Source organism: Oryzias latipes, chromosome 2 (assembly GCF_002234675.1).
Source record: "Oryzias latipes chromosome 2, ASM223467v1".
Lineage (NCBI taxonomy): Eukaryota > Metazoa > Chordata > Actinopteri > Beloniformes > Adrianichthyidae > Oryzias > Oryzias latipes.
The window spans coordinates 10,584,782-10,609,194 of NC_019860.2; the positions used below are offsets into that span (position 1 = coordinate 10,584,782).

A 24,413-nucleotide genomic window follows, 5' to 3' on the forward strand; every position below is an offset into this window, starting at 1 on the left:
CATGGTGCTCTCACGGGACAAGCAGGGAGGGGCTTCTTCTTCTTCTACTGTTTACTAGCGCATGTCTACCCCCTACAGTTGCAAGAGGCTTGGTGCGAAAAGTTGAAGTGGTGCAAATCTTTGCTTCAGCTTTTTTCTTTCACAGCTCTATTCCGATACATTATAATCAGGGATTGGATTTAGCTGCACTTTTCCAGACGCTCAAAACGATTATAATGTGTCCATTACTCATTCACTCCTCATTCATACTTGGTGATGATAAGCTACTGATGTAGCCACAGCTGCCCTGGGGCAGACTGGCTGCCTACGACCCCTCTGACCATCACCGAGACATTCATTTGCATTCATGCACCAGTGGAGCTGCAGTTGCCCAAGGACACAACGACAGTTGGCTAGGGATCGAACTGCCGCTCCCTCGATCATAGCTCGACCTGCTCAACCGCCTGAGCCACTGCTGCCCAAACGATCATTAAAGACTGGATGTCAGAGAATTTCGTCCGGACAAAAACCTCAAGTATTAACGTCTCCTTTGCAATCAATTTCCAAACTGTTGGTACTTCCATGGATAAAGGGTATTCATAGGTCATAACTAAATCTGAGTCCCTGATTGATCAACGCGCATTAAATTGGTAATCGTTTTTTATACTAAGTTTTATAAATCGTTGTAAACATGTATAGCGATGCGTGAAGGCGTCAGTTTTGAACGCAGAAGCACGGAACACATGTTTACGTGTTCACATAGATTATTCATCAAAAGTGGTTGCTTGAATGTAGCTCCAGAAACCGGTATGAACACAGCAGAAGGGCGCTATAGGTGTGTGTATCAGAGTTTGCTACTGACCGCGACGCAGAAACAAAGCGCAGCTCAGTCTTACGCCGGTGGAATAGTTTAAGGACAAAACAAAGAATGAAGACATTAATGGATTTAGTGATTTAAAGTGACATTGTCAGCATATCCTGGTTATTGGAATAATTGTTCATATGTTGCACTAATAAACTAGATTCCTCCTATGTTTCGTGAAGCTAAATCAGTCGTAACCCTTCTATCCTAGGCACTTTAACATTGGGAGTGGGGTCATCTAGACCCACTAGACAGTGCGCTGAACCTTTTTTCTTCTTTTCATGATTTGTGATCTTCACTGGTGTCCATGGATTACATGAAATCTTTCCACCTTTATCCACCTTTGTCATGGTAGAGAAAACACGTCAATGTAAGGGTGGGGTCATCTGGACCCCATAGGATAGCACATGGGTAAATGTGTTAGGAAAGCATGCAGATCTTCAGTCTATTATTGTTTTCTATTCTGCTATTATGATTTGCCTTTGAAGATTAAATCTTCTTTCTTGGTCCTGTATTTTGTTAAAAAAAATTCTCCAAAAAGTGCAACTTGTACTTCACATCGACTAAAATGGGATTTGTTTTGTCTCTTTCTTTATTCAGTATTTTTTTGGCTGTTGCGATTTCTACTCGCCATATTTTCCAAAATTGATGGTTATTGGAATTTTTATTTGTTGAAATACCCCCCGTGCCTTTACAAAAGTTTTTTCTTAAAGTTTGTTTTGTTTTTAATCAGTTCGTAAGTTTTGAGGTTAAATTGTAGGCTAAAGTGGCACAAACTTCAATTTAACAACTTTTATTTTGAAAAGCAACGGTTTTGAAGGACATCACATCAGTCAAAACACTTGTAATTTTTTTTCTTTTATACTTCAAGTACTTTGTCTTTTTTAAGCCAATCTAGAATCTAGTTATTGTTAAGCAAACATGATTTCTGCAGATCTGCCTTTAAAATTTATTATAAAACCGAGCCCTCTGTTAACGCCACTAATTTCAAAATAATGAGCTCAATCCTGAGTCTACAGACTGAGTCACGGCATGATTGTTTTGTGCGGCTCCCAATAGAAAAGCGAGTCAGAGTCTCTGCCCTCCTCCAGCGGGGCCTCATGTGAAGGCTAGAAGCAGAAAAAAAGGACCGCTGCCCCCATCGTCTTCCTCCTCTTCTTCGTCCTCTTCTTCTCAGGAAGATTAGTGGCCGTCTTTTTTAGAGTGGGAGGTGGATGCCGGGGCTTTTGTGGTCACATTTTTCTCTGCCAGCGGCCCCGACCCCCTGAGTGCTCCCTGTGCGCGCTGCAAGCTCGCGGTGAGGGGCTGGCGCTCCCAGCCACCATCAATTACTCACTGTCCACCTGCGCGATGAAGATATCTGTCCTTATCGCACACCCGGCTCGCCTAAAACACCACTTACGCAGCCGGGAAACCCCTCTCCATTAATCTACGGAGAAACATTCTCCAAAATCTCACTCAAACTCAAACTGCAGTTTAGTTCAAGTAGAAAAATGTCCGAGAAAATCTGCAGCTTCGCTGAGGAGACACTGATTTATGTGGTTATTGATCAGAGCATCATCTGTGTTGATTTTGACATTAATCTGCCAAACTACATTATTTCAAAGCCATCAATTAAAGCTCTGATATTGACACCACCTCTTTAAACTTAAATACATCTGATGGAGGTAATTATCTTTTACTTTGCTTCAGTTTTTATCGTGTTTTTGCTTCCTAACATCCTCCACTTTTTTTTCCAATTTTCTTTACAAAAAGAAGAATGCTCAAGTTCCTTATCCTAAATCCCCCCACCTGGAGCGCCTCAGGGCGGTCTAGGAAGTGCTAAGTACTTACAGCCCCCCCCCCCCCCCCCAACCCCTCCCTCACAGACCAACAGGACTCAGCAGAAAGACCTGGGAGGCTGCAGGGAGGGGCGGTGGGAGGGAACCGGGGAGCGCCGAGCATCAATCTCCCTCTCAAATGACAAACTCAGTCTCAGCAAGATGTATGTTACGAGCCACCAAAGCCAGTTAATCAAATCATTAGCAGCACGCCGTCGCCTCCTCTGGCCTAGTTTACCGACACAGACGGAGAGGAGGGGGCACCGAACAGCGAGCGCCGACTGATGGCTGGAAAAATGGCTTCCTGTAAGATACGCACAGCAGGGTCCTCTGCATCAGGGAGAAATTACAGGTCAGGGGGCGTCAGGTGCTACAACTTTGGTTTGGGATGTACAATAAAAAGTCTGTAGTTCTCTTTATGAGTAATTTCATCTGACAAAATAAAAAAAATAACCAAAATTTCTCTTTAGTGTTTTTTTTTCTTTCTTTTAAATTTTTGAATGTCATCTCCATGCAAATGTATTTTTCTTAACTGATTTTAAGCAAAATCTCCAAAGTTTCAAATAAGCATTAGGTGTAAGCTGTCCCAAACGGTTGTGAGCTACTTTTTTTTTCATTTTTTTCTTTTTTTTTTATTGGTAAAATATAGTGCTCATGTTTTTTCAAGTGTAAAAATCAAAATAGATGCTAAACTAAATCTGTGTAAACAAGGACAATTTGCTTAAAACAACACAATGACCACATTTTAGTCTATATCTTAGTGTAATGTAAATATCTCAATGTTTCCCTTTGTCCTTTTTTCATGAGGTGTGTCCATTTTTTGGAGTTATTTGTTTAGTATAAGAGAAAAGAGATGCAAAGTATGACAGGAAAGTGAAATTGAAAAATACCTTGTAAGTTTACTTGTCCAATCTGAGTCAAACCTACTTGGTAAAAGTTTCTTTTCTAACATCTAGTAGCATTTTGCTGATGATGGATGACATATATAAGGAAAATTAAGATTACTTTTGTATTTCTGAGTATTTCTTTAATCAAATTTTAGTGAATCAAATGAAAAAAATTCCATCCGAAAAGAGAAGTTTTGCTAAGTAGAAAACATGATCAGCAGGCCACCTGCTCCGCTTCATCAGGATTCATCCAATACATTCATTGACATCTTCTTTTTCCTCGTCTGAGCTAGCATCTGGCTCCAAACTGTGCAACTGGATAGCTCCAATATTGCTAGCAATTTTTGTTGCACCAGTATTGTTAGGTTGAAGGTGTGAGAAGCCGTAAACTAGCAGAGGGATGTACACAGACGGATGATGGGAAGTGGGGGAGGGGTTTCTAACGAACTCCTGTCGCTCTGCAGAAAGTATGTCCTAGAAGCGACACAGGATTTGATTTTGTCAAAATTCATAAGTAAAAGGCAACTGGGATGGCTTTTACAAAAGATCAGAAGATGATTGGATTAAGATAAAGAAAATATCATCTTAAACTAGGGCTGCACGATATGAGGAAAACTCGCGATATGCGATATTGGTAATTAATATTGCGATAACGATATAAATTGCGGTACATAAACAAATAGCAAAAAAAACAAAAACATAATTTCCATTTCACTGCAACAGTTTAAAAATGATACTCCAAATGACCCTTGTCGACGTAGGAGGCAAACATCAAACAGAAAAGGGCTCATCTGATTGATCAACAACGTCAACAGGTCCTTCTGATTGGTTAAATGCATAAAGGGATTTATTTCATTTGTTCAATATTTCAAGCTGCCATGAGTTTGTTTTAGGAACATTTAATGTAATCATTTATTGCGATTTTTGCCGTCTTTTGCGGTATGCATATTTCACAGCTTGATTTCGCGATAACGATAAATTTGCGGTATATTGTGCAGGCCTATCTTAAACCCTTAACGCCGTATGTCAATAATTTACATTGTTACATTAAATCCAGGATTGAACTAAGATTAGCATCAACTTGAAAGAAAAAAAACATTGAGGAAAATAATTTTATGTGATTGGAAATAAATATAGATTTAGTATGTATATGTAGCCATTTTCAACTTTCAACATGTAGATCTGAAAAAATGTGATTATTTTTGTTATTAGCTCTGTTGTCCATATTTTTGGATGTGAGAAGTTTTTTTAAGGAAATTTTAGATTTAGTTTTGCCTTCTTTATATTTATTGAATGTATTCAATGTGAAAAGCCGGGGAAGATGCAGGAAACTAAAGTTTAGAGCCTTCTGGATCACCTGCAGGGTTTTTTTCCTGGACCAAAGAACAAAGACAGCCTTTTTTTGAAAAGGCAATAACTCTAAATTTAACCAATCCGGCGAAAATCGGATTTGAACCAAACGTGTCTGAATGCATATGTATATAAACAGGGGGAAATCTTTTCCCTAATGCGGTGTGACTTCAATTCTCTTCGGGGCGCGTCTAACGGCTGACACACACATCAATAAAGTTTGGTGGATTTTTGTCATTTTCCTGCTTTTCTCAATAATATTTTCCCTCTAAATACCCTCGGTTATTACCTATGGGTTTTACATCATAAGGTCCCAGAGACGCCGTAAAAATTGGCGCTCGGTGGTATGAGCAGACAGATGCGTGCTGTCAGAGGAAATACAGGGGCTCATTTAAATCTATTAGCCGGGCAGCAGAGGGCCGAGCTTGGCCGGGAGAGAGGAGCCGGAGAAGAAAAAAAAAGCCGCTGCGCTGGACCTGCTTTCTCACTAAACGACACCAAAAATGCTTCCAAAAGCCACCATGCCAGAGCTTTATTCCATATTAGCCTGCCATCCTCTCCTTCTAGTAATATACGTCCTGCAGGGGGGGCCGGACAGGGCAGGAGGACGAGGAGGGATCATCAAAACGGGGGCGATGGCGGCGTCTGGAGCACCTGGGTCCATTCTAATTGACTCTGAGAGCGACACATCCACTTTTTAAACAAAGTGGCTCTCACTTGAGCTTCATTATACGCGCACCCCATTTCCATAGGCCTCTGGGAACAGGACCTGGGCCACTCACATAAAATAAATGACCGCTCCATGATAAATGGTTCTATTAGCAATCCAGATTGTTAAAGTGTGATATAACAGGTCGGAGAAGGGCGCGGGGGCCCATTCATTTTCCTCCCTTCTGCACACACGCGCCGCTGTAAATAGCTTGTTTTTATGTGTAAATAACATATTAAAACTCGGCATTAGCCGTACCCGCTGATAGAGAGGAAATTGTTCTAAATAAATAACGCAGAATGGAAATATAAAACAGGGCGGGCCGCTTTACATCCGCTTGTTGAGACTCAGAGGTGGGCATGACTTGCAGTGACAGGAATGGTGCAGGCAACCGTAAAGCATGCGCTGCCAATAAAAAGACCCGGAACAGCAGCAGTATATTACATTTGTGTTTTTTTTTTTCCCCCTCTGAAATAAGCTGCTGGTTCAAGGTCCTGGGCTCATCTGCTTCCTCTCATGGTGAATATTGACTCATCAGCAGCCAGCAACGTGAATAATAATAATGCATATCACTGCTAGAAGTAATTGGCTCTGTCGGTGCACAATGGAACATTCTGGCAGGGTTTAAGGCGACAAACCATTTGTGACCGGTTGGGATGGAAGATGCTCGTTGTTTGACATCAAAATACAAAAATGATTCTTCATTAAACTGTAAGAGATGAAAAGTCGAGTACTGGAACTGTGAAAACTAGCAAGTGTAAAAAAATACAAATAAAAACGCAGGAAAATAAGAGGGAAAGTGGCAAAATGGTTAGGGATGATGAGCAGAAGGGTCCTCCTTAAGCCTCACGCAGAGCATTTCACACGAGTTGAACATGGGTTCTTGAATGCGTTTGTAGCGTACAGTGTTGCAAGATTCCCGTCTGTCGTGAATCTTGCTCCATATTTTCCTTTCACAGCTCTATTCCCATACAAGAAAGACTTGGTGCAATTATTATTTTTCCCTTTATGGTCAATTTTTAAACAGTTGGTTCTTCCGTGAATTAACCCTTGTGCTATCTTAGATGACCCCACCCTTGCATTGACGTGTTCTCCCTACCATGACAAAGGTGGATAAAGGTGGAAAGATTTCATGTAATTCATGGACACCAGTGAAGATCACAAATCATTGAAGAAAAAAGGTTCAGAGCACTGTCTAGTGGGTCTAGATGACCCAACTCCCAATGTTAAAGTGCCTAGGATAGCACAAGGGTTACAGGGACACCATCCACACATCACTACCAAATCTGAGTCCCTCATTGGTCAAGTTCAACTGGTTTTACTTTCAACATGCATTTAATGGCCGCATGTTTTGTACTTAGAGTCCAAAATGGAACTAAAACTTGCGTAGTGGTGCATGTATGCAAGAGTTCTGAGTGTAGAAACCTTGTTTGGGGGTTGACTCGTACAGGTGTTGCGGGGTATTGGGTTTTACCGGAGCATGGAGGGTCATGGAGAGGAGTGGTGGTGTGTTTTGAAGTTCCTTTGGCCCCAAGAGAACTGCAAGGGAACCCATGAAAACGGAAAATACCGTTGCTATACGTAGAGCCCAAAAACCGGATTTTAAAATGTGTGTTGCTACAGGTGATTGTGAGAAATTTTTTAATTCGGAAACTCAAAACGCTCGTTTAAGGCCACAGGTCACACAGCCGCTATGTACATTTAGCGCATATTGCATGGAGGAAAATTGGTCATACGTGAATTTACGGGAAAAATTGAGAAAAGTTGTGGTCTTTATGTAAAATGGTCACAGATATGTCCCAAATGAACCACGTTAGAACCCCAGAAGAAGTATGAATTAACCACACAAAGAACACGTAAATCAATGTAAAAACATGAACCATGAGTGGTTATTGTGCACTTTATTTGCAATGCATTAGTGATTTGTCAATTGTGTAATTTGAACGCGATATGTATATGTGATATAAAAGTTATACATCGGTGGTACATGCGTGAGAATTTGAAGACGCAAAACGGTCGTGGAAAGCCACAAATTTGCGTACCTATCTTGCAGAAATCGCACACAATTGTGTAAGGTTTACATAATAATTGCATATGAACTACGTAAAATATGATTGAACTGCGTAATTCTCCACCGACCCAAAATTTTGTACAGGTCAAAATCGAATTCACGTAAAAACCTGTTGGCCGAAACCCTCAACGGACAAGTACACAGTGTTGAAGTGGAAGGGCGGTCGACCTCTAATCGGGAGAGTACAGGTTTGATTCCCGCCTTGCTTCCCCATATGACGAAGTTTCCTTGGGCAAGACACTGAACCCCACCTTGGCTCAGGTGTCAGGTTGGCGCCAGTGTTCGGCAGTGGAGCCGCCATCCGTGTTTGGATGTGTGTGAAAAATGTGTGACATTGCCTTAACGTAGACTTTTCCTAGGAAGTGGACACTTGAACGCGCATTGCCGAGGGCGATGTGAACATAACTTCACACTAGATTTTCTAAATACCAGAGAACTAAAAATATATTTTTATTGCCTTTTTAATAATTGATTTTGGCATCATTTCTGCAATTCAGCAAAGACAAATATCAAATCGAACAACTTCAAAGCAAAAGTTGCTGAGGCACTAAAGTCTCTTAAGTGCTTGGAAACTTCTTGAAGAACCCTGAGCTTTGATCACTTTAAAGATTACTTTGAAAGAAGAAATGGGATTCCGAGAGTGGAAAGCAGAAGAAGAGGAGGAAGTGGACAGGATGAGCGCGCTCTGTCTGACCGCCGGGACTCTGTGGGAACTCTAATTATTATCAGCAGAGGGACAAAGTTTGCTCGTGGCTTTGTTCAAATATTGAAAACGACCATGTCACCGCACATGCCAGCTCCACATGAGGAACTGTCCTACATTGGTATTCTCCTATGAACAATTAATGTTAGATTTCTTTATCATGGCAGGCCACCAAGTTCTCCATTAAAGAGAAGAACTGTCACTGGATCTCCGGCTCTATTTACATTTCAAAAGTGGGCCGTCACTCCACATCCATGTCAGCCCGCGAGGCACGCCGCCGTCCTCTGAGCCGCCTTTTTTTTGTTTTTTTTTTCCTTCCCGCAAATTCATGACTTCTATACTCTGGAGGTAAGAACCAGGTCTTTTAACCTCATTATGCTGTGCTTTCATCACTTGTTCGCTGACATCTTTTAAACATGCACACGTCTCGGTGTCATCCTCACCTCCACTTCACCGGACCCCCGTCATTAAAAGAACACCTCTGCAGGTCAGTCAGGTGGACTGTGCAGATTCTTTCCAACAAATGCTGTCTTTGTAGTTTTTTCTCCTCTTTGCTTTTTCCAAACCTTTCCTGCTGTCTAAACAAACCATCAGGCTCCCCTCTTTCTCTTTACTTTTAGAAAGTTTCTACCCATCACTGAACCTTTCCATCAAGAAAAAACACTCGACTCTACTCATCATTCATTTAAGACAAATAGTTGTGAAGGGATCATGAAATCAATGTAAACATAGAGCGACACCTATACAACACATTGTGACATATTGTGACCCCTCGACCTTTCACGCAATCAACTTGAATCAGCAGAGAAAACGCTTTAAGTTAGTCATTTGTTGCGTGTTGTAAAGTATATCAAACTGATAGTATTTTTATTTGCAAGTTCACTTTTGGGTTCAATTTACAAACTTTTTGGTTAAAAATAGAAATATTTTAGTTTTTTTTTTTCCTTTGGTCATAAAAAATACTTTTTACAATAGCGATTTCAGGTGAAACTGTCATTTAAGTCCCACTCCGATCATCTTTTCATCTACTGTTCGTGTTCTGAGTGGTCTTTTAATTATAATTATTCCGTTTTCAGCCAAAATCCAAAAACCCGTGTCGCTTTCTGGAACAAAGCTTCTGCAGAGCGGCAGGAATTCTTCAGAGATTTAACCTCTGAGTTGTGAGTGGGACTGCCGGTGCAGAGCAACCCCACCTCCCCTTCCTCTCCCCCTCCCCATTGCTAAAAGGTCTAAGATCTTTTTCAAACCGGTACTTTTTTCATCCTCTCCTGATTCACAGCAATTTCAATAAAGAAATAGTTGGAAATGCAATTTTTGTCTTCTTTCATGAGAAAAATGGAACAGAATTGTCATCAGAGTGGGTCTTAAACCTACAGAAACTCGATTATTTCCTGAAAAAGATCAAATAATTAATAAATGCAAGTCATTCATTTGAGGAATTGATACTGGTTTTCAAACTAAAGACTGATTGGATGTTGACAGTTTTTCAAACCCAACATCATTGTTTTAACACTGCTGTTGTTGAACGCTTAGGAAAAGTGACAGCCCCCCCCCCCCCTGTTCTGCAGGAAGCTCTCAGTCCTGCACCCTGAGTGTTTGCAGCTTTGCTAAAAGTGTGTTTTGCTCAATAAAAGTTGACAGGCGTACACCCCCAGTAGAAGTGAGCTCCAGCGGTTCTTTCTGATCTGCCGCTGCTCCTCTCCTTTTTGGCTCCATTTCCAGCTTTGTCTCTTCTTTATCAATTAATGAGAGTTTCTTTGTGATGGCAGGCCACCAAGCCCTTCATGAATGAGTAAAATTGTCATTAAATCACACATTTTATTTGCATTTCAAAGGCGGCCCATGCGCTTGCATCTTTGTCAATCTCGACACCACCGGCCCCGACCACCCTTTTTTTTTTTTTTTTCCCCTTCGTACTCTGGAGGTAAGAACAAGGTCTTTGAGCTTCATTATGCACAGCTTTCATCACTCGTTCTCTGACATCTTTAAAACATGGATCCTTTCTTTCTGCCAGCCGAGATCGCTGCTAGTTCTCATTTAGATCAGCAACACAAACACTTGCTCTCACCTGCTCGGACCCCCCGTCTCCCCTCCTGTCATGTTTTCTGGGCCTCATCGTTTACGGGCTCAAGTGGTGACGCGCTCCTCAACTGTGCACCAAGAGCCGGATTCCACGGGAGAGCGGTATTAATGCTCCTCCTCTCAGGACCGGCTCTGTTTAGGATTCCTGTCAGACTCTTACTGTAAGTCACCTCTGACCGCTTGAGGTTCCTTATAAGGTCCGAGGAGAACCACGGGCATCGGCTCCCAGGATGGAGCCTCATCTTTGATATGTATATTTTATCTGTCCTTCTTGCTCTCCTTGTTGCCCCCCCACCTGCACCCCACTGAGATCTCCAATGATTCTGACGCACGTCACGCACCGGCCGTACAGCCGGGGTTCACAGCGGCAAAAAAAAGTTTCCAGGAGCACATTACCTCGAGTTTCAGATGGAGGGGCTTTCTTCGGAAGGTCGGCGAAGCTGCTACCGTCCATTTTGTCCTTTTTCGGAGCAGATCTCGGCGGAGAGGTCTCCATGGCTGAAGATGAGATCTGTGAGAGAGGAGCGACACAAAGGAGAGCTGTTAGAGCCGGTCCAAGTGGAGAACACTCGGACGGAGCAGAGGAGAGGAGGTGTTCGTGTGGGAGGAGATGAGGATGCTCTCGAGACGCACTCGGGAAGTAGTCAAGAGCGTTCTTGAAGAACAATATCGGAGGGGTGATCCCAGAGAGCCAAAACACAGCAGCAGCAAAAACACAGGAGCGCAGGCGTCCAAGTCACAAAAATACCAGAATAAAGAAAGAATCTTAGAATCTCTTTAAGAATCTTATTTTAAGCACAACATAATTATGGTGAATAGTTAACATTTTGGCAATACTTGGCTTAAAATCTCTACAGTCAAACTCAAGCCCTACGGGCCAAATGTGGCCCTCCATGTCATTTTGTGTAACCCGCGAGAACATAAAAGTTTTTCATTTCTTAAAATAAAAAATAAAAATTGGTGTGTATTTACTCATATTTAGGGGGAATCTGACTTGAAATATCAGATTGGTCAGCTATACATTAGGACTTAAACACTGTCTATATAACCTAACCTGACAGAATCAAATGTAAAAGGATTTATGCTAGAGGAACAAAAAAAACATTTGTTTTCCATGCAACTGTAATTTTCATTTTAAAAAGTTATAATAAATAAATAAATGAGTTAATTAACATTAAGGAGTAGTTACATTTATTTTTCATTACATTTAGTTACATGTATTAGTTACATCTGGCCCTTTGAGGACAACCACTATGCTGATGTGGCCCTCGGTGAAAATGAGTTTGACACCCCTGATTTACAGCCTGAAACAGGTAAAACCTATTTTAGTGTTATTTATGTAAACAGTGACCCAACTTTGCTTAAAAAAAAATTGAAACAACTGTTAAAGTCTCCTCCACATAATTTAGTAACTGCAGTTACAATGATTTTATGTTCCATATGGGATTACAATCTAGATTAAAAGTCCGTTTAAGTTATCTTTAAAGTCAAAATGTTGCAATATTTACAAACAAAGTTGCTTTTAATCTGTATTTACTCAAAACTCCAATAAAAATTGTGTTTTTTTGACATCTTCTTGTAGTATTTTTGTCATGATGGAGGACATATATGAAGACAATTAAGCTTAAAGTATTCTAGTTAATGGGAATGAGGAGAAGTTTTTGATGGAAAAAGCTTTTAAGTGTGATGCATTGTGGGCCACAGTCTCCCCGCTCCGCTCCATTCTGATGCATCCACGTGCAGACAAATAGATCCATGTACGTCTTTCTTTTTCTCATCCTAGCTGGAACCTGGATCAAAACTGTACAGCTGGATAGCTCCAACATTTCTCGCCATTTTTGTCGCAATCGTTAATGTTAGTTCAGGGTTGTGAGGGGCAGTAAGATAGTGGGAGGGCGCGTAAACAGATGAGTCACGGCAAACGGGGGCGGGCTTGCACTACTCCTACAGTCCCGCCTACTGCTCAAAGGCAAATTCCCCTCATAAACCCTGCCGCTGCGCAGAAACGATAGAGATCAACATGATGATGTTGTTTTTGAAAATAGATCTAAAGATGATCGGAGTGGGACTTTAAAATGTTCCAATTTAATCTGAAGAAGTATTCAGTTATTTCTAAACTACATATATAATTGATAAACCTTTCCTAAACAAAATCAACTTCAAGTTTACTCCTCTATCCTACGGGTTAGCTGAAGAAAGAGTACTACCAGAGCAGTTGTAGAAAGTTTTTAATCCAAACTATATTTCTGCAACTCTCAAAAGTTTCTATTGGTCTTTTCAGCTTCTCCTTTATCTGGAAGATGTATCAGAAAAACATTTCCGCCGACTCAAAGATAAATGCTTCCTTGTCTGAGACACTGAAGCGCCCGCCTTCATCAGAGCTGGGTAGGGGGCTCCTCGCTGTAAATCTCAACTCCTCCACGTGGAGCCGGATTGGCAGAAAGCCTGCTGGCACTGGCTCTTCCTGCTGGAATCTGAGCGATAATCTGCAGGCGCTGGGCAAACATGTCAGAGGATTTGTGCTAAACGAAAGCTTGCTGGGTAGTTTTCTTGTCTTCCTGTGAACTCCCGCCTTTCACAGCTCAATCTGTTCGCTGGCAGCCGAGGGACGTGGGGGTCGGCACGAGGGCTCTTCGGGGTTAAAGGGGACGGAGAATAAGGAGGCGGGGGGGGGGCCTGAGCTTGCATGTCATCAAAGTTTATTTGACTATTGACCTTTCCAGAGCTTCATTCAGAGCAGCTTTGGGGTTGGAGCGGTTAGAACAATACTACTTTATCTTCAAAGCTGCAATGGAAATGAAGAGGACTCCTCAGCCAGCTTCCGTGAGGGGGAACTCCTTTAAACATAAAGCCCTTTTTGCTAGCCAGACAAGAATCAAGTCAATACATTTAACGGCATTTTACCTTAAAAAGCATAAAGTATGAGTAAAACTGACTAAAAATAAGCAAATTATTGTCTAATTTGACCTTTAAAACCAATAAATATCTGCTATTTGAGTCTAAACTTAATCAAAGACTTTATCAAGCAACCCAAAACAAAGACATTTTGGAAGACTATTTGATCGACGGTACATAATTCTACCGCACTAAAAACCCACAAAACAATGAAGTCATTTAGTGTTCTTACAAGCTCAACTTGTGGCCTTTCGATTATTGCATGAGCCCCCGCCCCCTCTCAGAACGACATGCACAAACAGCCCGACAGTTGTAGGTCGCGGTTTGATGAACCCCCAGTTCATTGTAAACGATGGAACTCGGTTTACGGCCCCAGTAACAAAAGCAGAGTTTGAGTGACGGCTCGGCCTGGAGGTGTCTTTATTGCTGCGGATGAATCGGCGTAACAGGTGTGAGGGGACAGGAGCGCCGCCGCGCAAAAACACATACAAAAGGCCCCTCAGCTGAGGTGATGCATGAGGCGCATAATGGGAGGCTTTCACGCTCGCACTCCTCTGATCTGTCATTATTAGTCAGGCTTAACATTTGCTGCTCGCACATTTGCAGCGCTGGTTGCTGTTTGAAGCTCAATAACAGTCAAACTGCAGTAAAAGTGCTGATCAGCCCTGAGCTTAACACAGATTTCTTTCCTTGAAACAGGTGTGGAACAGTCATGTTCAGATTTACTCAAGAAAAAACACATTTTGAGAACAGTCTGCCTCCAAATTACTGCAATCAATGTGGTACCGGGACAATGCTGTAGCATATAAACCTTTTAAAATGTCTCATTTTTTTCAGTTGTGTTGTATTTGTGCAATGTTCCTCAGGGTAATTTTCGGAACTCCAAGTTGTCATGTTCTATACAGAGGAAAACTATATAATAAAAATGTGCCTTCATTTGATCCCAAACACCAATGTTTGGTAAATCTTGGGCTATGTCTAAATTCCCTCATTACCTGATTAACCCTTGTGCTATCTTAGATGACCCCACCCTTACATTGACGTGTTGTGGGTCTAGATGACCCAACTCCCAATGTTAAAGTGCCTAGGATAGCACAAGGGTTACAGACTACATAGTTCGGGACTATCTAGTTCCCTGCATTAGCAATTTGGACACATGATAACTATTTTTTTCTTTTAACCCTTTTATACCGGAGCTTTAGCTCCAGTGTCTTTCAACAACCTTCAACTGTTTACGCAATTAAACCAGAGGATTCTGAAGCGGAGAAAAGCCGCTCTGCAACACTATACGGTCTTGAAGCGTTTACACAATCAATGTAAACCAACTGATTCTGTCGCAGTGGAAAGCGCCTTTGCGACCTTACTAACGTAAACTATTGCAGATCGGTGCAAAGCTGCTCTCCGCGTATGAATCAGCTGATTCACGCTTAAATGGTTGAGGAATTACGGTGGGTCAAAGAGCGTTTGTTATTTAAGCAACATCGCTGGGGTGAAAGGGTTAAAAGCCAAATATGACGTCACCCTTTTGCTAAGGTAAAAACGTAATAAATATGATCGTTTTATGAAGGTTAAATCCGAATTTCTCCCCCTACCAATTAAAGGGGCAGTTGGAGGGGTAGGGTTCTCTGAAACGATTTTTTGGAGGGAATGAAGAGCTGACTCGGGTGCGCTCTGCTGGGGAGGAGAAACGCATTTCTACAATGTAAGTAAAGACTTTTTGTTTTTAAACCGATGTCGTTAAGTACAGCATTGGCTGTTCCGTGCTTACAAAGCAGACCGGCGGCTATTGATGACGTCATCGAGTGGTAGTAACGTCCGAATTCGAAGACACTGTTTTTTCATAACTCTCTATTTGAATGACTAAATGTAGGGGTAGGGAGAAGCCATAGGGGTAGGGGAAGAATTTGGATTCGGCCTAAGATGATTAGTGAATCCACTGTGCTCTGATGATGATAAATTGGATAATTCATTTTGAAAAATGCAATGCATTGTGGCCTATATTTGCCAATCTAGTGAGCATTGATACCTACTGGTTTTTCAAAGAGAATTCTGGGATATTTCCAGGGAGCTGGATTTTGGAGTTGTAGATTCATACACCTCGACAAAATGGCGCACGGTCCATAAAGTGTACCAACGGGGGAGCAGAAAGTGAATTTGAACACATTTTTAGACTTTTTAAATTTACTGTTTTTGTGTCTCGTATTCTTAAATTCTTGTTCTTAAATTCTTTATTGAATGTTTTATGAAAGGTCCTATTTTTAGTTTTGCATTAACCAATGTCTATCTGCAGACAGCCCAGTCTTGTGTTGCCCTTTATTAAACGTTGGGTACTATGAGAGCTCAAGTTGGAAAATTGATAGGTTAATGTTGATAAAATGGTTAATATGTTGGTCTTATTCAGTTGAAATGGCAGATTAATGTTGTTGTTCACCTTTTGGCATGTCCCATCAGGTTTACCACAGCGAATCAGCTTTCACTGATTCACACGGGTGGTTTGGCAGATATTTTTATGGCGGACGGCCTTCCTGACAGAACCCTGTATTTTATCTGGGACTAGGGACCGGAGGACCCAGACTTGGGTCCCGTTGTGGCTACATAGTTTAGGCAGTAGCACAAAGGGGTTTATGCTAAGGACACAAACTGGATGAAGCTCATCGCACCCCCATGTGCCAGACATCATGAGCCGTGGTGTTGTCATGTTTGAAAACAGAGTGACTATACTCATATTTGTGGAGTCAAATGTACCTTTTCATTCTATAGTATATAAAATGTCATGGTTTTGATGTTTAGATGTCAAGAAAGTATAAGTAAAGTAATATTTATCCTGTCAAAAGATTCTCTTTAGTGTCCCTTAAGCAAAAAATAAAATAAAAAAATCAACAACAAAAAGAAACAAGTGAAAACAAAGTGACAGGATTGTCTTAAGGACTAGTATTTAGCTCCATCTGAGTCTCTAAACGCTGTAATTCGCAAGCTTTTTCGCATCTTTTCTGTATAAACTCAAATAAACATGTGACTCTTCCTATAATCTTAAAGAATCTGAAATGACAAAGAAGGTTTTGAACGTTGGCATCGCTGATTTCCCTCGTAGGAGGGACTAACTACCAGGTTAGCTGGTCAACAGTTCACTCAGTGGTGTAATTAACCGCGGCCCCCCACCGTTGACTGTAGGCCTCTTTCAAAAAGACACACAAAGACTCATTTGAGTGTAACTGCCGACAAAGAGAGCCCTACAATAAAGTTATTTAAGGGAACAACAAGTGGAGAGCGACCCTCCCCCGTTTTCTGCAGAGTCATTGTATGGAAGTCAGTCACTGTTTGTTCATCGTGTTTCCCTGAAGTCACTCCATCTCTTCCTTCAGTCACTCTCACTTATTCCTATATTCATATATATATATATATATATATATATATATATATATATATATATATATATATATATATATATATATATATCGATCATATGTTTGCATGAAAAGTGTAGAAGCTACTGTTTTTTTTAGGAATAAATGTCACAAATTTGTGTTTTTGAACTCTTTTCTTACTAGATACTACAAGTAAAAATTAAGAGAAAGCCTCTGGGGCAGAATAAATGAACCAAAGGTGGATATGTATTATTCTGGTGGACGGCCAAACGTTCCAGAAATCAAAGGCGGCGAGACGGTGTTCCCCGTGTCGCCAGAACAAATGCGTCCGCGCTCCAGGTGTACAGTTGGGCCGGAGCGTCGCCGGCAGCCGCGTCCCCCTGAATTATGAGAGCCACTCTTGTCAAGCAAACAAATGAGTCTGTCTGAACTCAAAAGGTCACGGCACAGCAGAGTAAAATCACAGAGCACGCAGTCAATTCCTCGCCGCGGCACCCCTTTCCAAGGGCCACTTGCTGGAATTTATGGTTGGGGCCCCGCACCTATTCTCCTTTGAATAATAGCTATCCCATAAAAGAAGCCCGGGTCGGTGGCAAGTCTAAAATAGAAAGCAGCCCAGACCGAAGGAGGGCTTGTTTATTGTGTGAGGCGGGAAAATGGAGGCTAACGGTGACATCTGAATTTATACCAACCTGTTCCTCTTAACTTTAGGAGGAGCGATGAGACCCCAAATCCTTCATCTGCAAGCTAAAAACAGGAATCCTCCAGAGAAGCCAGCTGCCTTCCCATATTTCTGCTGCACAGTTTGAGCTGATAAAAACCCAGGAGGCTGATGGGACGGTCAAGTGGAGCGGAGGGCACATTTCACACCCTCCAGCCTGGATGTCCAATATCCTGTGGCTGATCTCCCTTTTGGCCCCGGCAACAGCAAACAGATGTGCCAGCCGGGTTCAGAGGAGGATCCGGCTTGGCTGCTTGACCTGAGAAAACGAGCCGCCTCCCACCTGAGAGCCTCCGCAGACCCTGACCCCGCTTTGAGGTAAAGCTTCCTGCCAAGCTCGTGTGGCCGTGGGGAGGAATTCCTTGCATGCCTCACGTGAGAAGAAACACCACGTTTTTGCAGGCTGAAACTCTGACTCACCGTCAAACAGAAACTACCGTTTTTTTTTCCTCCATCAGAAACGACTGAAAACCTAAAAATGGCTGCTAATTAGATTTATTTCTGAGCCACAGTTATGCCAACACATCCAAAAATTAGAGCTTGTTATGGGTTAACTTGGAAGTTCACCTGCTTCCTTTATTTAAGACTTCAGTATTTCTGGGCTCAATTGATCCAAAAAACCTGAAGTAGAAAAAAAAGAATTTGTAACCTTTAATAGGTTTTGGTTTCTTACCATTTCAAAATGGTAAAAAAAAAACTTAAGCCGATGAAGATGGAACATGCTTTTAAACATAACTTTCCCAATTAAAACCTACTTATCATTTAAAGCTGTTTTGTGTGTCTCTAAAACTGAATCTTAGCTGGTGTCCGTTGAGTTTTGTGGGTTGGAACTGTCTTAACATAGAGGGGCCCCTCAGACCAATCGGAAGGATCATGTTCCATTCCCTTGCAGTAGGAGTGACCTGCAAAGTCCTGCCTTCATCTAGTTCCTCCACCACACATGGTATCTGACACAAGAATCCACATTTTTCGGAGAAGCATGGTGTACATTTGGGTCTACTTCTGGACATGTTGCTCTCAAAGAACGAAAGCAATCCAGGCTTTGAAATTTGCTGGTGAAATTGGACAGCCTTTCAATAATAGAAATGAGAGTATTTTGAGGAAATAGCCCACTTTTTTTGTCAGTAGAGGGCAGGATATGGTGGATGGTAAATAGAGTCTACTTAAGTAGTGTTTATCCACCTCATTTGGGGCCCAAAGAGCTTATTGGGCTTATTGGGATCACTTAAATCCTGATCAGGAATGTTTGGCCAAACTGAAATGTAGCTGACTAGAAGAATCGGGAATTAGACTGCTCCCCTTGCTGTTTTGCGGGATGTCCATGCTTTTTTATTTTTATGGCAAAATGTGTGCTGCGTCCCGATTGGCTGTGAACCACTGTTAAGCAGTGTCCTGTGCAGAATGCCTTCACGCGTTGCCAGATTTACTTTAGTCTTCAGCAGCTTTTCAGATACTTGATACTATAAACGTATTTTTCTACAAAGGTTTGAACTTTGAAAGTGTGAAAAGGTTCATGTCTGTGTGAGAAAAGTGTATAAAGTGTGTGGCCTTAAAACATCCATAATAACTATAAAAATAAAGCTGACAACTTCATAGAGCTTCATTGCGGGTTATTTTTTAGAACGCAACTCCCACGATAAACGAGGGGAATGCCGTAGCGCCAGAAACAAACAGCTCCAGCAGTTGAAGAGGACTCTTGAGAGGACTTTAGCAGTTAAAGATGCCAGATTCCAAGCCTCCCGTCACACAGCAGCCCGCTCAAAACATCTCAGCATGAGCAACAACAAACATTGTGTCGTACAAGACAGACCGTGGACACGGCGTGTATTTTTTTTTTCTTCCAGACAGACAGTTTTCTGTGGAAAAGTCTAGCGCGGTAATACAATCTCTTCTTCTGACCGTTCATTGGTTGATGTTGGGGGTAGGTAGGGCAGAGGGTGGCTTCCTCGGGTGACAAAGGGCATGCCACCAGTTCTTAACCGCAACATGGTGTGACGTATCTGTGATTTCCTGTAAAGTGTTTGAATCCACGAGTTCCCACGAAGTTGTGTTCAGGCCCTGCTTTGATTGAGGAGCCTTTAAGGTCTTAAATTTGCAACATAATCTGCTTTTTTTTACATTTCAGTCCAGAGAATGTTGGGTTTTTTACCGAATCAATGTCTAATGTCTAATGCACTCAACAGCAAGGTACTCCGTTCAACTTTGGCTTGATTTCTCCATTTTAGGGGAACGGCATCAAACGTTTTCTAAGAGTTGGAAGAAACTTTTGAATTTCGGGGTGAAAAATGCTTAAGAGTCAGTCAGTTTTAGTGATAAAACAGCACAGACACTTTCTGACACCAAAGATTGATTGGAGCTCTTCAAGCGAGTTCCTGAAGACCTCGCTCCACTTTTTTCTACTTCCTCCGGTGTTAAAGCTGCTGTGTCTCGGGTTTGATCCCTGCTGTGTCAGACCTTGACAGGCGAGACTCTGAAGCCCTTTAGCGTCACTTAATGCCTAAAAACCTGACCCCTGCACCTCTTTGTCAGCCCTTATTAGGAGCCTGCACGCCTTGACTTTCTAAACCTCTCACAGCAGCCTCCAGCGTGTTGATGGCGGTGTGAAGTCCACTCCAGCTCGCCACTGAGGTTCCGTGGCCGCTTTGATCCTTGACCCTCAACCAAATGGTTCAGCTGCAGCATGGCCACTCGCTGTTTTACAGCTCGAGTGGACCATCACTTCCTGTGCTGCGCCGCCTGCGTGGACCCCAAAGGTCACCGCGGTGAGCCTTTGTCACCTCCAAACATTAAGTCACCGATTCAACTAATTAACTGCTAGAGGAGCCATTTTTATCTAAATACACACAAGTAAGCATTTAATGTTTAGTTTATTTGTCTCAAACCATCCAAGTCTGTCAGGGATTTTGATTTTTTGGTTGCCAAAAGGTTTTAATTTTTTCTAATTTTCCCGTTTTGGCAGTTGAAAACAAGGCCCTCTGCACATGCTTACCTCGCTTTCTGAACGCACAAAAATTCAAATATGAAACCTCCAAAGTGAAAATAAAAGACTTACTATGATTGACACGATTAAAATAAGATAGCATAAGGTTAGCTAACTGTAAGGTTAGCTAACAGTTAAATTTTGAGAAATTAAATGTTACACACACAAATATACATGTATAATCGTACTGACCGTCGAGTCCTTTAACATCTGAGCGTTGGCTCCAGTGTTGATGTTTTTTGAACTAGCCTAACTCTTCAACCGTTCACGCAATTAACGTAATTAGTGGTGCAAGCTGCCTTTTTCCACGTCACAATCAGCTGGTTTACGTTAACTGGGTAAACTCTTTACTTCTGTTGAGTGTAGCATATCTGCGTAAACCGTCTTTTCCCTGCGTAGGTTTCAGCTGGTTTACGTTAATTGTGTCAATACTTTATCACTGTAAAGTGTAGAATATTGGCGCAAAGCTGCTTCTGTCCAAGTCAGAATCCGTTGGGATTACGTCCATTGCGTAAACAGCTGAAGAGTTGCGATAATTCAAAGAACGCTTGTTATTTGCGACGTGTCTGGCATTGAGGGCCATGGATAAAAATGAATCGGACCACACTAATGCCGCTTATAATGGAGTAAAAACTAACTTTATTAGCGTGTTTTGCATCACTCGTGTGCCTAAGATGTCCGATTCCCTTTTTTCGTTGACCATTTGCAACTTGAAAGTACTCACATTTTCTAACTAACTAGACTGGAATTGTTTCGAGAGAATTGGTGTGTTTGAGATTCTTTTTTTTTTTTTTGCAAAACTATGAGCTCACTCGACGTACCAAAAAGAATACCCACAAATCTCTTTTTCTGTAGCTTACTCTCTTTATTCAAAAGCTTCGATGCTTCCGCTCTCTATGAGTTTGTAAGTGACTGGAAAACGGCGAGGAAGATGGAATGTTTTCTAGGAGACGACTAAGAATCTCAAAGGTGTCGTCCTCACCTTCAGGGAGAGCTAACAGCGGATGACAGGACAAACCTGTGACGCTCCAGCATTAATGGAATGCCACCAGGGGGCCCCTATGGACAGAAGCAGATGGGGGGGGGGGGGGTGAACCCCGATTGGATGAAGCCTCATAGAGACGCAACAGCCAAAGAAAACCACGTAAACCTCCCCGTCCTTGCCTGAGGCAGAGGAGGGCACTCTTCATCTCTGACTTGCTGACATCGCCCCCTTTGACGGTGTCGGGACCGTCGTTTTTGTCAAAGAGCTGCAGTGTCACGCAGCCCGATGGTGGCGCCAACACGCTCCTGCAGGAGTTAATTAACAAATGCATCAAAGCCAATCTGACGAGCTCACAGAGGAGGAACTACAGCCCCCCCCTCAGCGGCCCCTGGACCTTTGATTTCACATGTCTACTGGTCCTTAGTGTGTGTGTGTCGGTGTGTGTGTGTGATTGCGTTTCATGAACAAAGGCGTGTTTTCATCATGTGTAATTGCTGCTGTATGATGGCTGCTTTCCTCTGTCTGATCTTAAGGAAGATCTGCTGGATGAAGATCTTCAGAGTGACTCTAAAAATAAATGTTTATAAAGCAGAGTGTGTGTGTGTGTGTGTGTGTGTGTGTGCACACGTGCATGCGCACAAGGGTGCGTGTTTGACAAAGTTGCAGAATTTATGAGCTCCTCCAGCCTTCCTTATTTCTACAGCGTTGCTGTCAAAATAATCATCCTGTTTTCACTCCCCAGACTGTTTGCCAGCGATTAGTCGGGGTCGGCCAGAAAACTAAACAGTTGTAATCCACTTACTCATGAAACCAGAGCGGCCGTCATCTAAACACTCCACAGGAAGTAAGGCGTGAGGGTCCGGCCCCGACGGCGTGAACGCAACACAAACATTTGTCTGCACTTTTCTACCAGCTTCACTCGAGCTCATTTACACACAAACGCTAGTTTCACCGAGCAAACCTCACAAGTCTGACAACAACCTTTAGCTGTTTCATTTGTGAGACAAAATTTTGATCAGAAAGATGATGAAAAAAGGTCGGATGAGATGACTTCATTTCAAAAAAATCTTTTACTTCTTATGATTAACGCCCAAAATGAGTCAAATGATCCCGGACGAGCCCCCGCGTCGATGCTTTCTGGTTTAGTTTAAAGGTGAACTGAGTGGATTCCTTGATGGTTGATGTGTTTTAGCAGGTCTGACATCTGTGGATTCGTTGCCACCCCTTCTCTAAATCCACTGATGCTGCTATTCTGCTCAAGGATCCTGCGGCAAGGCCCCGGGGCCACATGCTGTAATTGGTGCGGACTTGTTGTTTTGTGGGATAAGAGACTTTTGAGTCATCACAGCGGGGTGTTTTACTCACTTCCAATTCCCATTTATCGCGCCCCCGTGGCCGCCCGCATGCCTTTCTCCCCGTGCAGCCCCCGCGTGTTATTCTTTCTTTTCTCTCATTAAACTCTGCGCAGATTTTTGGGGAGAACCCGCAGCAGGGCCGGTAATGACGGGCGCAGGGCGGGCTTGTGTGAAAACGGCAGCGCTGGATGAAAGTGACATCCCTTCACAGGTTTGGGAGCCCCCCCTTCATGTCATCCTGAATAATGTGAAGGGCCCCATTATTTCCTCACATCTTTTCAGCCCCCCCCCCCCCCCCCTTTTGCTCCCTGACTGCTGGAACTCTTCATCCTGCACAAAAGCAAATGCACTAAAACTTTTTTCTGATGCAAATGAACGCAGGCGGCCTTTCAGGCGGAGAGAAAAGCCGCAGCAGCTCCAGGCAGAGGAGATGTTCCACCTTCACAAACACCAGAAATGAGATTTCATATTTGGACTAACAAGTAAATATTTGAAAGTCTTTTTGATGCAAACATCAATTTCTGCTCCCTATAAAATGAGTATTGTAATTTTTTTATAATGTCCAGCCACGTAGAGATGCTGCTAGACCCTGAAACTGTGAAAATATGTAAATAATGCAGTTTTTGAAAAAATGAATCACCATCAGTGACCTGATTAAGCAGCATTTTAACAGCTATAAATATAATTCCCATCATTGCACAAACTCAATTAATCCTTTCTATCTCTATATATCTTATATTTTATTTTTATCCTGATATGAGCATTATATATATATATATATATATATATATATATATATATATATATATATATATATATATATATATATATATATATATATATATTCTTTTTAAAAAGTAAGCAAATTACCTTTTTTTTTTAAAGTGGAAATCTAAATCTTATCAAAATCTCCGGGAAAAAGTTCGACTCACCCCTTTGCTTGTGCTTCGTGTTGTCTCTTATGGTTAGCTAAGTCTGGGTTCGGAAAGTTTCGTCAGAAAGACGGAACCAGTCCGGGCCGCGCGGGTTCCTATCCGTGTCAAGGCGCGCGGCGCTCACTCTCGTACTTCTCCCTGGAAAAGTACCGCGGAGCTGGAAGTTCGGAGGCGCGCGGCTCCATCGGCCGCGGCACGCGCGCGCGGCGGCCTCTCTGGAGAAAACTTGGCAGGACTTTCCGAACTGCGGCGGCGTGGTCGGGATGCTGCTGAGCCGCGAGGATGCGCCGTTATTTTCTTCCTCACCGCCCCTCCGCACACCCCACTTCTCTTCCTCCTCCTCTTCCTCTTGTGACTCCCCCCTTCCTACTCCGCACCCGCCTCTCAACGGGACTAATGTTCAATCATCGATTATGGATCCTGCTGGATATTTCCCTTCCCAGTTCGTTTTGATTGGCTCATTAAAGCTCTTTTATTAATTTAAATCTTCTTCAAATACACTTGTTAGAGTATTTCACGAAACATCTTGGGTTAGTTTTGGCTTTAAAAAAATTGTTTGTTAGTTTGTTTTTCTCATCAATCCCTGATATTTGCATCTTGATTTTGCCAGAAAATTTAAATTTGACCAACAAGTGTGATGATTTGTGACAAAAAAGCTGACCCTAGGTGAAGTAAAAAGTTTAAAATGTATTTTTTTCACCCAAACAAGTCTTA

The 24,413-nt window shown here is 42.3% G+C and overlaps 1 protein-coding gene across 1 annotated transcript in view; it reads right to left on the bottom strand.

Annotated features, from left to right (window-relative positions):
* gli2 (GLI family zinc finger 2) overlaps positions 1-24,106 on the bottom strand; it is a 73,588-nt gene extending 49,482 nt beyond the window's left edge. The window contains exons 1-2 of the mRNA XM_023964285.1: positions 23,697-24,106; positions 10,860-10,974 (exon numbers count right to left, since the gene is read on the bottom strand). Of these exons, the coding sequence (XP_023820053.1) occupies positions 10,860-10,959 (100 nt within the window). The 5' untranslated portion in view covers positions 10,960-10,974; positions 23,697-24,106. The remainder of the gene's footprint in view (positions 1-10,859; positions 10,975-23,696) is intronic.
* Between the last annotated feature and the right edge of the window lie 307 nt (positions 24,107-24,413).